At 45.3% G+C, this 13,266-nt stretch overlaps 1 protein-coding gene across 3 annotated transcripts in view; it reads right to left on the bottom strand.

The window, feature by feature from the left end:
• The window catches only part of ANKS3 (ankyrin repeat and sterile alpha motif domain containing 3), a 26,639-nt gene that overhangs the window by 6,191 nt on the left and 7,182 nt on the right, over positions 1–13,266 (bottom strand). For 2 of the 3 annotated variants that reach the window (XR_002102050.1, XM_019539986.1), the window contains exons 2-13: positions 12,856–12,974; positions 11,908–12,088; positions 11,349–11,547; positions 11,027–11,148; positions 8,933–9,014; positions 7,762–7,897; positions 7,448–7,606; positions 6,155–6,280; positions 5,234–5,349; positions 1,943–2,122; positions 1,227–1,351; positions 655–796 (exon numbers count right to left, since the gene is read on the bottom strand). Coding sequence is in view for 2 of the 3 variants with exons in the window: in XM_019539986.1 (XP_019395531.1) it covers positions 655–796; positions 1,227–1,351; positions 1,943–2,122; positions 5,234–5,349; positions 6,155–6,280; positions 7,448–7,606; positions 7,762–7,897; positions 8,933–9,014; positions 11,027–11,148; positions 11,349–11,547; positions 11,908–12,077 (1,557 nt within the window). In the remaining variant the exon portion in view is untranslated. Of the gene's footprint in view, positions 1–654; positions 797–1,226; positions 1,352–1,942; positions 2,123–5,233; positions 5,350–6,154; positions 6,281–7,447; positions 7,607–7,761; positions 7,898–8,932; positions 9,015–11,026; positions 11,149–11,348; positions 11,548–11,907; positions 12,089–12,855; positions 12,975–13,266 lie in introns of those variants that run through there. The other variant, XM_019539987.1, reaches the window with a different exon arrangement.

Here is a 13,266-nt window from a genome sequence, read left to right as displayed (position 1 = left end):
TGACCCCGGTGCTCTTTCCTGCCAAGGCAGGGGGTCGGACTAGATGATCTACCTAGGTCCCTTCCGACTCTAGCTACTATGAAACTATAAGAGGGACCGAAACAGGAATGTTGTACACTGAAAACAGACACTCGACTTCCACTGAGATACCAGTGGAGCTTTCTGTTTTAGTGGTATATGGAGCCACATAGGACCCTGGCAAACATCTCTAGCTCACCAGAAGCCCAGTTACTAGTGAGAAGGAAACCAGACAAGTTTCCCCATACACCTTAACCTGTGGTCACTCAAAAGCAAGGCCAGCCCTGCTTTTCATGATTCCACTTGGAACAGACTTTCTGCAAAAGTGAGTGCCCCAACCTTAGCATAAGTGGACAATAATCAGGAAGAATGATCAGCATCCCCACCAGCACTGAAAAGAAAAGGTTAAAGATGTGCAGAATCAGCATCAAAGCTTATGTGACATTTTTTGCCCCTGGACCAGACACTGGAAACACTCAGCTCCTTCCCCCAAAACTACCTGCCTTGAAGAGGCATCACAAATTATTTTACTGTTCACTTCAACTGTCTGAAACAAGCTTCTGAGCCAGTATTAGAACTGGAAGCTGGCCCACAGACAGTTTCTCTGCCCTGTGAGCCTAGAGCCATGGTTCTTACCTTATGCAACTGAATGGCCAGCTCCTGCATTTCAGCCTCAAGCCGATCTGCATATGCTAATTCTAGGGCATCACTGGGTGGCCGGGCACTGCTATGCCATCGAGCAATGGCAGATGTCATCTTTCTCTTGGGTCCAAACAGACTGGAGAGACAGCAACAATCACTTAATAGCAATAATTCTCAAGGACCTGGCTTCAGAAGCTCCTGTCTTTATTGCTCAGGACCATCAAAACACCCATGAATGGCCATTTAGAGGCAGCAAAAATCTAACAATATTCAGTAATTTGGGCACCTCTGAACAAGACTGTTACAGACTGACAGGGCCATCACTTGAATTGTGCAAGGGCACAAGGCTAGAAGGCCAAGGTTTCCTGAAGGTCAGAATTAAATTGCATTGGTAGCAGTGCAAAGAGTACCAGGTTAGAACAGCATGGTGGCGAAGGGCAAGAAACTGAAGGACACTAGCAAAATACTGGATGGGAAGAGAGAGGTTGGAAAGCAAACTCAGCAGCTAAACTCCTGACTCACCCATGTGTCAGTGCCATGGAGGGGATTACACCACATAGACTTACGTGATGCCTATTTCCTTCAGATCACTCTCTGTAAGGGTCAGAAAGATGCGGAGGTCAACATCCTGTTCTTCAAACACCTGGAGGTACTTCAGGCACCCGATCTGCTCCAGAAATGTTGCCAAATCCTGCAGCCAGCCAAAGCAAACAGGTTAGCAGGCCTATGGAGAACAGGAACCCTAACTCCTCAGCACAAGAGGCAAACAGCTACTGTCCAGGACAAACACCTGCTGCTCCCTCACTTTATTAGGCCGTGTTCACTTTCACAGCTTCTTCAGCACTGTGCAGAGTTGAATGGAAAAGAATGGCACCACATGCAGACACATCTTTCTGCTCACTAAAGAGTATATTCCTCAATCTGCCACTACAACATCATTAGGCAGATGGAGTTGTGTCAGACATGAATGGTTTATTATTAACACTAGATCTAGTAAGTGCATTGAAATTGTGAGAATAGTAGGGGCCAGAAAAAAAGGCTGGAAGAACTGGAACTGTGGTTAGCAGCTCTGGAACCCTCAGTGATCATGGAGAGCAATACACTAAGCCCTTCTATGTAAAAATAGCTACTTTGTTTTAAGTGCACTGAAACTAGCAAGTTCAGCAACAAGCACCATCTGGGTGGTTAGTCTGGAATTGTGGGACAGAGCTACCTTTATAAGTGGCACATGCATTCTTGCCCCATTGCAGCAGGGAGATTCTGCTCCCCCTGTGGCTGTTACCTGGGGCCCTGTGTAGGCAGGAGGCTCTGGAAGGTTATGGGCCATGCATTGCTGACTAGATGCTCCGGCTTTCCCAGGGCTGTGCGACCACTGGCTGTCACTGCTGCTGTAACGGGTCTTGACCTTTGTGTAGCTTTTTGCTTGCTTCCTACTGGAGAGCTTTTTGGCATGGTCAGAGTCCTGTCAAAACACAAGCAGCAAACTGAATGGCAAAGGATCAATGTATAGAATTATCTTGAATACTACAGGGGACTGTATCCCTAGGGAGTGAAGTAGTACATAAGAATGTCCAGGGCTGCACTTCCATCTTATTGTCTGACTTCAGGCAGGGTCTGTCAAGGGATTTGGGTAGAAACATGATACTTGGTCTTATTCACATTAACATGGTCCATACCATGCAACTTTCACCAAGGCAGAAAAAATCCAAAATACATGATTAGTAAAGACCAAATTTCTTGTTAGCAAGGGTTAGCGATAGGAAAACCGGAGCCTAGGACGACTCCAGTCTTGGGATGGTAGCTGAGAAGGCTGCATTGACTGCTCCAAAGTGGGATGTCCCTTTTTTGGCTTGCAAATGAAATCAGACACCACATACTGAACCCCAAAGAAATGTCAAATCCTTTGACCAGCAAAGGGATGGGGAAGCAGATCTGAGAACTAAGGAGCCCCTCTGGTGCCCAACTATATTATACTCATGCAGCACATGCCTACAATCTGTCCCCCACTACTGTCTCTCACCCCATTCTCATTAAAAAATTAGGAGATTGTAGTGTCGATGCCTACACAGTCAGATGGGTCGCCAATTGGCTGGAAGGCCACACCCAGAGAGTGGTGGTGGATGGGTCATTTTCGACCTGGAGGGATGTGGGCAGTGGGGTCCCCCAGGGCTCGATCCTTGGGCCTGCACTGTTCAACATCTTCATCAGTGACTTGGACAAGGGGGTGAAAAGCACCTTGTTCAAATTTGCGGATGACACTAAGATGTGGGGAGAAGTGGGAATGCTAGAGGAGAGGGACAGGCTGCAACTAGATTTGGACAGGTTACAGGGGTGGGATGAGAACAGGATGGGATTCAATACTGACAAGTGCAAGGTACTGCACCTAGGGAGGAAGAACCAGCATCATACCTACAGGCTGGGGAGCTCCCATCTTGTCAGCACTACTGGGAGCAACAAGGAAAAATGGCCATAAGTTGACAGAGTAGATTCAGGCTAGATATCAGGAGACGCTACTTCACAGTCAGGGCGGCTAGGATCTGGAACCAACTTCCAAGGGAAGTGGTGCTTGTTTCTACCCTGGGGGTCTTTAAAAGGAGGCTAGATAGATACCTTGCTGGGGTCGTTTGACCCCAGCATCCTTTCCTGGCCATGGCAGGGGGTCAGACTTGATGACCTGCTCAGGTGCCTTCTGACCCTACCAACTATGAAACTACAAGAGATTTAGAACCTAGCTTTAAAAATGTAACGGGCACTCAAACTCCTGGACAACTCCTTTTGGTCTCATCATTCATCATCTTACACAAACCAGCTGTACCCCAAAGTAATGTTGTCATTCTGCTCCCTTAATTCCAACTGATGTTCTGTCTTGTGTCACCTTTCCAAATTCCATCAATACTTATCATTACACAGTTATCAGAATTTGATATGGGAGACTTCCCTTCTGGCTTGCCTGTGTCTGATCAGAGCATGGTACTTGGGGAAAGATTTTTAAAGTTATACTGAATTTTAGTGCTCACAAAGACATGGGTCAGATACTACCAGTTAAAGCCCAGCAGTGAAGGGAGGGGAGGTTGACTGAAAAGAACAAACTAGCCTGCCAGCATGCATCACAGAGCTTTTATTTCCTGGGAAGGCTAAACAATCATGACAAGTACTTATTTTTGGACAAAAATACTATTTGTATGAGGCCCCAAGAAAGTCCCCCCCCCCCCCCCCAAAAAAAAAAAAAAAAAAAAAAAATCAAACTAGCCAAACTGAATCTCAATCTTCTCCAAAGAGGAGGAAGAGACTGTCACTCACTTCTACAGCCTCTCCATTGCAGGGACCAAGAAACGAGTGCTTGGGACTTCAATGCTGGTGATAACATTCACTATGAAAGTAGCTTGATTGGGGTGAGTCTGGCAAGATTTAACGAGATCCAACATCAAACGAGTCACAAGAACTGGTTTCCCTTTCTCCATTCATTCCATAATTTAAAGGAGACATGTTTGTGCTGCACAAGTGGCTGTTTATGAAATTCCGCTGTTTAGCACTCAAAATCATTGCCCTTCAGATGCTCAATAGGTCCAACGCAAAGAATCACAAGGGAATGGAATTAGACTTGCTGGTTGCAGTTGCTCATTTCACTCTTATTGAGATAAGTGAAGGTTCTGCTCTCACCTCTGACCCCACCCCCAAGTTCTCCTGGGATTTACAAACAGTTGTCAGTGAGGCAGCAGCACCTTTAGTGAATTTCCTGTGGTACACACCAGGTGGGTTATAGGCCAGGTCAGGGCACATACACAGGTGGGCTGATGGGGAAAGTCTAAACCTGTGCAAACCAAAGTATTCCCACAATTACTTCTATCATTTACAGAGCTCCCAGAACTTTCCATTTGTCTGAGATAAAAGTTACCAGAAATGTCGACACAATTTTGAAGCACAAATCTCACCAACCCCCACCCCCGCAATAAACAAAACAGGACTTAAATGCTCTTGAAAAAAATCTTACCCTAAATCATTCTCTTTCCTTTTTATAAAGCCGCTCAGTCATTTGAGAGACACCACTAGGTGTCTATATGTAGATTCATAGATGTAGGGTCAAAAGGACCTTGCAGATCTTCTAGTCCGACCCCCTGCCCTCGACAGGAGAGAAAACTGGGCTCAAATGACCCCAGCTAGGTAATCATCAAGCCTCCTCTTAAAGACCCCCAAGATAGAAACCAGCACCACTTTCCTTGGAAGTTGGTTCCAGAGGAAGCACAAGAGCTGGGATGAAAGGAAAGTGTCGCAGTTGGAGAGTTCCTGCCTATCAAGATATAAAGGTACAAGGAAGCGGCTCAGGCATTTGACAGACAGCTGGATCAGGATTGAACAAAATGATTTGCCCTTTCCTATTATATTTAAGCAGGTTTATAAGCTTTCTTTTCACCCTGCTGCCCTGCAACATCTCTATCCTCAGGAACTAGTTTCATGGCAGATATACAGCCCTGGCAGGGGTGAGAGGTTGCAGTGCCCGATTCATGTTCTGCCTACAACAGTGACCAACGTGAGGTAAAATGCAGGGCAAGATGAGACTAGACAAAAGCCTCACCTCATTGCTCTCCAGCGACCCTTCACTGCTCATCCCAAGGGTTTTGGCTAGACATTCACTGCTGCTGCTGCTGCTTCTGACTGTTGTCAAGTTTCTTGTGGAGAACATGTTTTCTTCTGGAAAGGAAAAGGATAGAACAAAGAGTTTTACTTTCTCTCCTCATCCCACCACAGCCCTTACCATCTGCAGTAAGTTGAAGAGGTATCACCTCATCTTAGTGACACTGACTGCATTAATTAAGCAGTAGCATGATGCATTAATTAAGTAGTAGGGTATGATGACCAGGGCAGCCACCCTAGTACCAACTTGGTGGGGAGGGAAGGGGAGGGGGAATGGAAACAACTACTGCAGCTGCACAGTTGCACCAGTTCTATGGCAGCAGCTGGAATTTGCCACTGCACCCATGTCACAGCTGTTCTTGGTGCTTGGCTTTTTGCCATCAGGTGTGGTCTTTTGTGTCTAACATCCAGGAGTGGTTACTCTCAAGTCATGGCATGAGGTCAGAACATGAAGACAACAAACATTTCCCACCAAGAGGGAACATTTCCCTCCCTGCCATAAGCCAAGAGTTAGCTCTTTAATCACGCTTTTCTTCCTGGCTCCTTCCAGTAGGCAACTCACTCTCATCATAAAAATCAGAGAAGCAGGGCTGGAAGGGACCTTCTGGGGTCATCTAGTACAACCCCCAGGCTGAGGCAATTCACTCTCCTCTGAGAGGGCAGGGGGGAGCCAATGCTATGCCAGCTCAGGATGCCTACACAAGGGACTATTATTCAAGATGCAGATATGGGAGAAGGTAGGGGAAAGATGCCTTCCTAAAACCAGGGGAGACTGCAAAGGAAATATTCAAACTTATATTTGGTCCATTCTCAAACTTAAATCACCTATGGATTCACACCCTCCTCTGAGACAGTGACATACCCCTGCTGCTACTGCTCTCCACATCCTGTTCATTGATTGGAGAGGTGACATCCCGGTACCGGAGAGCCTCTCCCTCAAAGCTGCCATCATCATTAAATGTAACATAGCCCTGAAGAGGGACCTGTTCTGTGTGCAAGAGATAGAGTTGAACAGCAAAGGGGTGAGAATGCAGCTCTACCAGACAGATATTTGCACAATGAATGAGGCTGCCAGCAAATGTCCAACTTAATCATTAAGGAAGGAAACTACATTTTAAATGGTAAATTCTATTCTCCTCTGAACAGTTCCCGGAGTTATCAGGAACAGGGAAGCCAGCTACTTCCATCTGAGAACAGCTGCACATGTACATCTAATCAGTGCTAGCTGCTCTGACTATATCACAGTCTCGCATGGTAACTAGCCCTGCAGTATACACACCTTTGGCAAAGTGAGCCTGAAGTACTTTCTCTTCTCTACCACTAGACTTTCTGGGTTAAAATTTCTGCTCCTGAAAGTAGAGTTACTGAAGATCCTCCCTTAACCCATGTACAAATTGGAAAGATGCCATATGAGCTTCCATTGGACATACAACTGGTGTCACCACTCTGGCAGCATCCTTTGAAACTTCAGTATGGGTCAGTATAGACATGTCAGTACATTTGCAATGGGAATATCACCTCTCTGCCAAAAGGAGGTACCAAACACTAAACTATTTTCTTCCTAGCCAGAAGAACATCAAAATAGGTGAATCCAAGGAGTTAATATTCAAATTAGATCTGTCCTTCTAGCCTAACACTTGCCACTACCATTCCTATGGCAGAAGCAAATGTTTCTGGCAGTCTGTAAGATTCTGCTCGACTGTTCCAGGAGCAATTTCTGCATCAACAATCCTGTTGTCTTACCAGACTAATCTTTGCCTCTTACTAGCTTGCAAATCTCTCCCTGACTCTTAGTTTTTACCTTGTGAAGGACAGAGGCTGTGCTCAAGTGTCTGAGACAGCATCAAGAGGACAGTCACAAAACATTTTCAGATAAACAAAAAAAAGACTCATTAGCGTCTACCCTTGCTGACATCCTTCCCGACTCCAAGGCTCAGCTGAGGGCTGTTTGTTACAGGCAACTGATTTACAAACCTTTGAATGACAGCAGTTTGTTCAGGCAGACAGCTTGTTTGTGGCTGGGAGAGTAAAACGGGAAAGTCCAAACAGAAGGGGCATGGAAACGTTGATACTGTAACAACAGCACTGTGATAGCACAGCACCCTGAAGAGGTCAGGAAAGAACATCCGAGTTAGATTTCCTGACTAATGCTCACCATATCGAGATTGCTTCTTCCCTCCAATTCCAACTGCTGTTATCTTAGCCAAAGCCTGGGGCCCCTCATGGATGCTAGGGCCCTTGGTCTTACGAACAGGTCTTTGTCTCTGTGGCACAGAGCATGATTCATCTGATGAGCTAAGATCTTCGTATTTTCCTGCAGTCCAAAAACAGACCATTAGCTTCATGGAAAATCTTAACCACCAGTAAGTTTTATTTGCTATTGTCTCATTAAAAACACTGAATGAAACAGAAAAAAGAGCCATGAGTAAGCAATGGCTGCCTACATCAGAAGTTTGCTGTCTCAGTTACCTGGGCCCCTGCAGAAGACCTTGGGCACAGGGGCTGTGTGAAGGTCTATCAGTCCCACAATCTTCATGTGTCCATACTTCATGGCCAGTGTACGTGCTGTGGTTCCAGTATTATCTCTCACATCTACTTTCACACCCTTTAGGGAGGCAATATGTATACTTGTCATGGTCATACTGAAGAGGCACCACCTGCAGAATTCAAAGGAATCAAAGAACCTCCCTCTCCCATCAATCCCTCTCTCCCTTTGTCTCTGTCTTTTTAAAAATCTGTCAGGATGCACAGGCTCACTTTTGTAAAATAACTCCAGATTCATGGATGAACCAGTGCATCTCCCATTTCAGAACCTGCTGCAAGTCTCCTCCTCCTATAAAGTATCCCATTTGCCTAATATCAGTGCCACCACCATTTGGAAACTAGCTTACTTTTACTCCTAGTTGTATTTACATTGCTGCATCCTTCTTTAACACACTGGACAAATTAAACATAAGACCAAGTCACTGCTGTCAGAGGTTAAGTGGACTGCATATTCAAAGGCTTTAACAGAAAGGTTGCAGATGTCTATTAGGCACAGTATGCACACAGGCAGGTCCAAAGCAAGCTTCAGGAGTGGCTAGATCATATCTAACTGGTGTTATGGCTTGTCTTAGCAAAAAAATACTATTAAAAGGTTCCTTTAATTGCATGATTTGTCACTGAAATAATCCAGGAACTCAAGATACCACGGCATTAATATCATTGCCCAGTTTGGAAAGGATTCTAGATTCCAGAAGCCTTGGCTAGAATGAGGTCCTCCAGACTGCACAAGATACAAAACACATTGGAAAAAGACACCCCTGCACAAAGAGCTTACAGTGAAAGACAAGTGACAAATGAAGGGGATAGGCATAGTAAGAGAAGTTGCTATACTGAGTCCATTACATTCTTGCTTAGATTAGACAGTCTAGAACAAACACTGAGATCTCTCTCTTCTTATTTAGTAATAGTATTGGAAATAATGTAACACCACTCCAAGAAGACTGGGATCTCAAAACAGAAAGGACTTTATAATGCAGAGGAGCAACCAAAACACGACACCCCTTGAAAGGATTCACATCCCAACAGCCTGTATTCTCCTACTGCATGCCTGAACCCCCACATTCTAGGATTTACTAAGGACTGAGCAGAGACTTACATGATTGAGAAGATACTGGACAATTCTCTCGTGGCCAGAAGCAGCTGCTTCCATCAGAGGAGTATATCCATACAGTGGCTCTCTACATAACAAAGAGAATAAGCACACAAGCAGTTGGAGACAGGAATAATTAAAGATGTAATATAGTCTGTTAGTCAAACATCATCAACAGAGGCTGGAAGATCAGAATGCCCCCAGTGAACAGAGGCAGGATCTAAACCCTGGCTTGACTAATCTTCAAGGGATTTTGTTGTCCAGGACCTTTTAACCAGCAGCAAATTAACTTTAATTCTTCACCAAAAAATCACATGCAGCCAAGTATTGTTTGGTAAGCTGCACAAGAAAAGTGTTATTTAATGTTGCTGGCATGTTCCATCATGGCACTTCCTATTTCTGCCATCAGCTAAGCATATTGGTTAAGTCCATCCCCAATGCAGTCAGCAGGAAAGGTGACTGACATCTGCAAAGTCATAGCCACATACAATACACACCCATCTGTCCCATATGCTGTTCGTGGTTTGAATCCATACATATTTTTAATATGTACCTTTTACATAAGCAGTGTAAATTTTTGGTTGCTGAGAATGAACTTCATGCTACACTTGATCTTTGGTATGCAGAGCAGTTAGAACTCAGAGGAGGATGAGTTAATGTTTAACTAAACACTTACATCCTGCTGCCAGGTACCAATAGCTGTTAGTATAGTACAGGGCTATCAAACTTATCTGGCCCTGAGGGTGGATGTAGAATGTGAAGCCACTCTGGTGCATGCTCCACACAGAATGCAGGGCTGGAACTGGCATGTGGGCTACAGGCAGCACAGAGCCAGCCAATGCATGTGGCAAGTGGGATTGTTCAGATGCAGGCCCTGCATAGAGCTTGCCCCAGACCAGCCCCACATGCTGCCCAGCCCTGCATGCAGCACACACCAGACCAGCTCCACCCACTGTATGCAGCATACAGGACTAGAGTTGGTGTGTGCTGCATGTAGCACATGGGGTTGGTTTGAGAACCTCAGGCAGCACCACGGGCCAGATTATAGGCCTCCACAGGTTGCATCGCTGTGACCTCTGATATGGTATAGAGAGGCATGAAAAAACCTCTTCTCCTTGTGACACGAGTCTGTGCTTATCATCCCCTGCTATAGACTGTGTACACAGAGAAAGATTTTGCTGGCAAAGCTACACCATCTCTGAACTCCACAAACTCCGGTAATTACCAGTCTAGCCACTGGCAATTATTTAAAAACATTCAAATGCAAAAAATATTTGCTGCAATATGTAAGTTTAACCTGGAAATATCCATTTATATAAAAGAAGTGCATCTTTCAAAGGAAAAATAAATATCAAGGAAATGGGGTTGTGATCAGAAATGCATCATTCCTAGTCCAACAAAACTCATCTAGGAAGAAAAAAAAAAAAAAAAAGGTCAGCTGCAATAAATTCTCAATCAGTACAACTATTAGCAGAGATTAAAGGGCAGATCAGGTGAACAGGTTTAGCCTCCATGACTTCAAAGCAATGGTGATTTATACCAGCTGAAGATCTGGTCTTCAATTTGGAAATTAGCAATATTGGGAATTAATGAATACAGCAGAAATAACCTCCACATATCAAGCAGTGTGTTTGATAGGCAAATTACCACCGGAACAGAGCATTCTCAGAAGAACACGAAAGCAACATGGTGAGTATGAATACACAAACACTGCAGGGTCTGCACACAAGCACTAGCTTAATCAGTGCAGGCAGCAGAGTAAAATGAAGTCAGGAGCAAGCTTTGATGCTCTCTTACTTTCATAAACATCAGCCCATAATGGAACAAGCAGCAAAATTCCACTTGATGCATACTTAGATGTGGTATTGCAGGCAGATTCCACTCCTCAGCTTACGTGGCACTATGCTTATTACACTTACTGCAAAGATGATATTGACAGTGCATTGAAGCTCATTTCCTTAAGGCATTAGAGAGGAAGAGGAAATGGAACATATGTTCTTCCTCTGCTCTGCTGCAGTTGAACATGTTCATAAACTAAGTCACAGTGTGCAAATTTTAAATTATACAGATATCCGAGATGAGAACTATTGAGTGTCTTACCTGCAGTTGGTATTAGCCCCATTGTCCAATAGGAATTTGACCATCTGTTGGTGTCCAGTGCTGATGCAATGGAAAAGGGCAGTCCAGCCATGAATGTCCTTCATCTCCAGCTCTGCACCTTGCTTCAAGAGAAGAGAGAATGATCTTTACTGCATCACCGCTCCTGTGAGCTGTTGCCCCTCTGTGTTGCACCCCCATCAGGAACCTGAATTTACAACACTGCATTGACCTTACAGTTCTGTTATAACTGCTCATGGAGTCCACTCTTCTTACATTTAAATAACACAACTTCAGTTTTCAGTGGTAATTACTGAATGCCCACCTGGAGGAGGAAATAGGCAACGCTCTCATTGCCACAGCTGGAAGCCAGCATGAGTGGAGTCTGCCCTTCTGGTGTTGGGATGTTTACATTCACTCCCGCCTCCAGCAGAAGGTGCACAATTGTATCATGGCCGATGTAGGAGGCATACATCAGTGGGGTCCAACCACCACAGTTTCTCTTATTCAAATCTGCATCTCCTCTAAAAAACAGAGAAAAAAAAAGTCAGCTGAAAGTGTGTTCAGACCAGATGGGGTTGTAGTACAACCAAGTCTACTGTAGGAATTATCATTTTTACTAGTAAGGTAGTTAAAAACAAGACTAGTACTGGTAGGTTTGCCACACTAAAGTTCTCACCTGTTCTAACCCCACTGTGGCTGAATCAGTGGAAATTTGGGGTTAATTTCCTCAGGACAGATATGTCCCAGGAGTCATCCTCCACTGAGCACAGAGCTGCTACTGTCCAGCTTTCCAGCAACATGTCCTTGTTCTAGTACAGAACCCTATACTACAATCATCTAGAAATAAAATCTGAGTCAGCTGTGCCCCCCCAGCTCCTTACCGCTGAATACATTCCTGAACCACTTCATATTGGCCAATGGAAGAGGCTGTGTGTAGATCCAGCGGAATATCCAATTCTTCTCGACAGAGCATTTGACCTACACCATGCCACATGGAAAGGCTGTGGCTTAGCAGCTCTGATTCACTGGCTTCATCACTGAGTTCTGACATCACTCTGAGTCCTGAAGGACCAAAATAAAACAGTGCTCAGTTTACTGATTTCAATGTTCTACAAATGTTGTAATGCAGGGGTGTCAACCATGTGGCTTGTGAACCAGATCCAGCTGTGATTCTATACGATTCAGCCCACAGGTCATTGGATTAGCCCCACGCAGCAGCCTCAGCCCCATATGCCCTGTACACAGCACAGGGTATTCATCCAGGACATGTGCTGCATGCAACACCCCACCAGACCGGCCCCATGCACTGGTTCTGGGGGTAGAGTGGATTGGGTGGAGCTGGAACTAGCACAAAGGTCCAGGCTGTCGCATGCAAGTGCACACCCTGAACTGTCCACCTGTGCTGCCTGCCTTGCTCACGGCCAGCCCATTCCTGCACGCAGTTTGTGTTAACCTTGCAGCAGATGCAGCACATGGGTCGGGCAGAGGATACTGGGGCACTGCCCCAGATTGACCCCATGATGCCTGCAGTGCTGGTCCAGCCTGTATGCTATGGCCAGGCCACGCCCTGCGCTGACCCCACATGCCGCTTGCACAGTGAGTTCTAGGACCAACACGTGCTATGTGCAGTGCACAGGCTGAACGGGGGGCTAAAGGCGCTGAACAAAGAAGTCCATCCTAGTACAGCCTGCAGGATGGCTCAGTGACCCTCCATCTAGCCCATGGAGCCAGATGAGTCTGACACCTGTTTGGCTCTAGAGGTCAGGCATACCCTTGGCTTGGGAGGCGCTCCTGTGTCAGAAGTATACCACTGGAATTCCTACTCTTACCTGAATCTCCTTCTCTGCCTTCTGTGGCCAGGAAAGCTGTCCTGAGAAGCAGGAAATGTTGCTGAAGAACCTCCACAGACAGCCTTTTAATTTAGTATTCTCTTTGGGTCAAGGACACTCTACAAAACATCGTGACAAATTATGTTAAGAAACCATCTTTTACAAAGTTTTCAAGTCAATGAGATTTTGTTCCTTTCCTCTTCCAGTTAGAACATGGTTAGGACGGCTTTTGAGCATATGTGCCAAGACTAAGCTTTACACATTATTAAGCACTGAGACGAAGTGCAGCGCTGCACAGGAGGGGCCAGATTTATAATTTAAAAAGGGAAAAAAAGATGCATTGGGAAGAAGGGTCACTTTAGAAATGTTTACCTTGGAGAGCAATGTAGCCCTGCTTAAATTAAGGGACAA

This window comes from Crocodylus porosus, unplaced genomic scaffold, assembly GCF_001723895.1.
Source record: "Crocodylus porosus isolate Cpor-Errol unplaced genomic scaffold, CroPor_comp1, whole genome shotgun sequence".
Classification (NCBI taxonomy): Eukaryota; Metazoa; Chordata; order Crocodylia; family Crocodylidae; genus Crocodylus; species Crocodylus porosus.
Note: the sequence above shows the minus strand (reverse complement) of the source record. Positions and strands in the feature narration are given on the sequence as shown.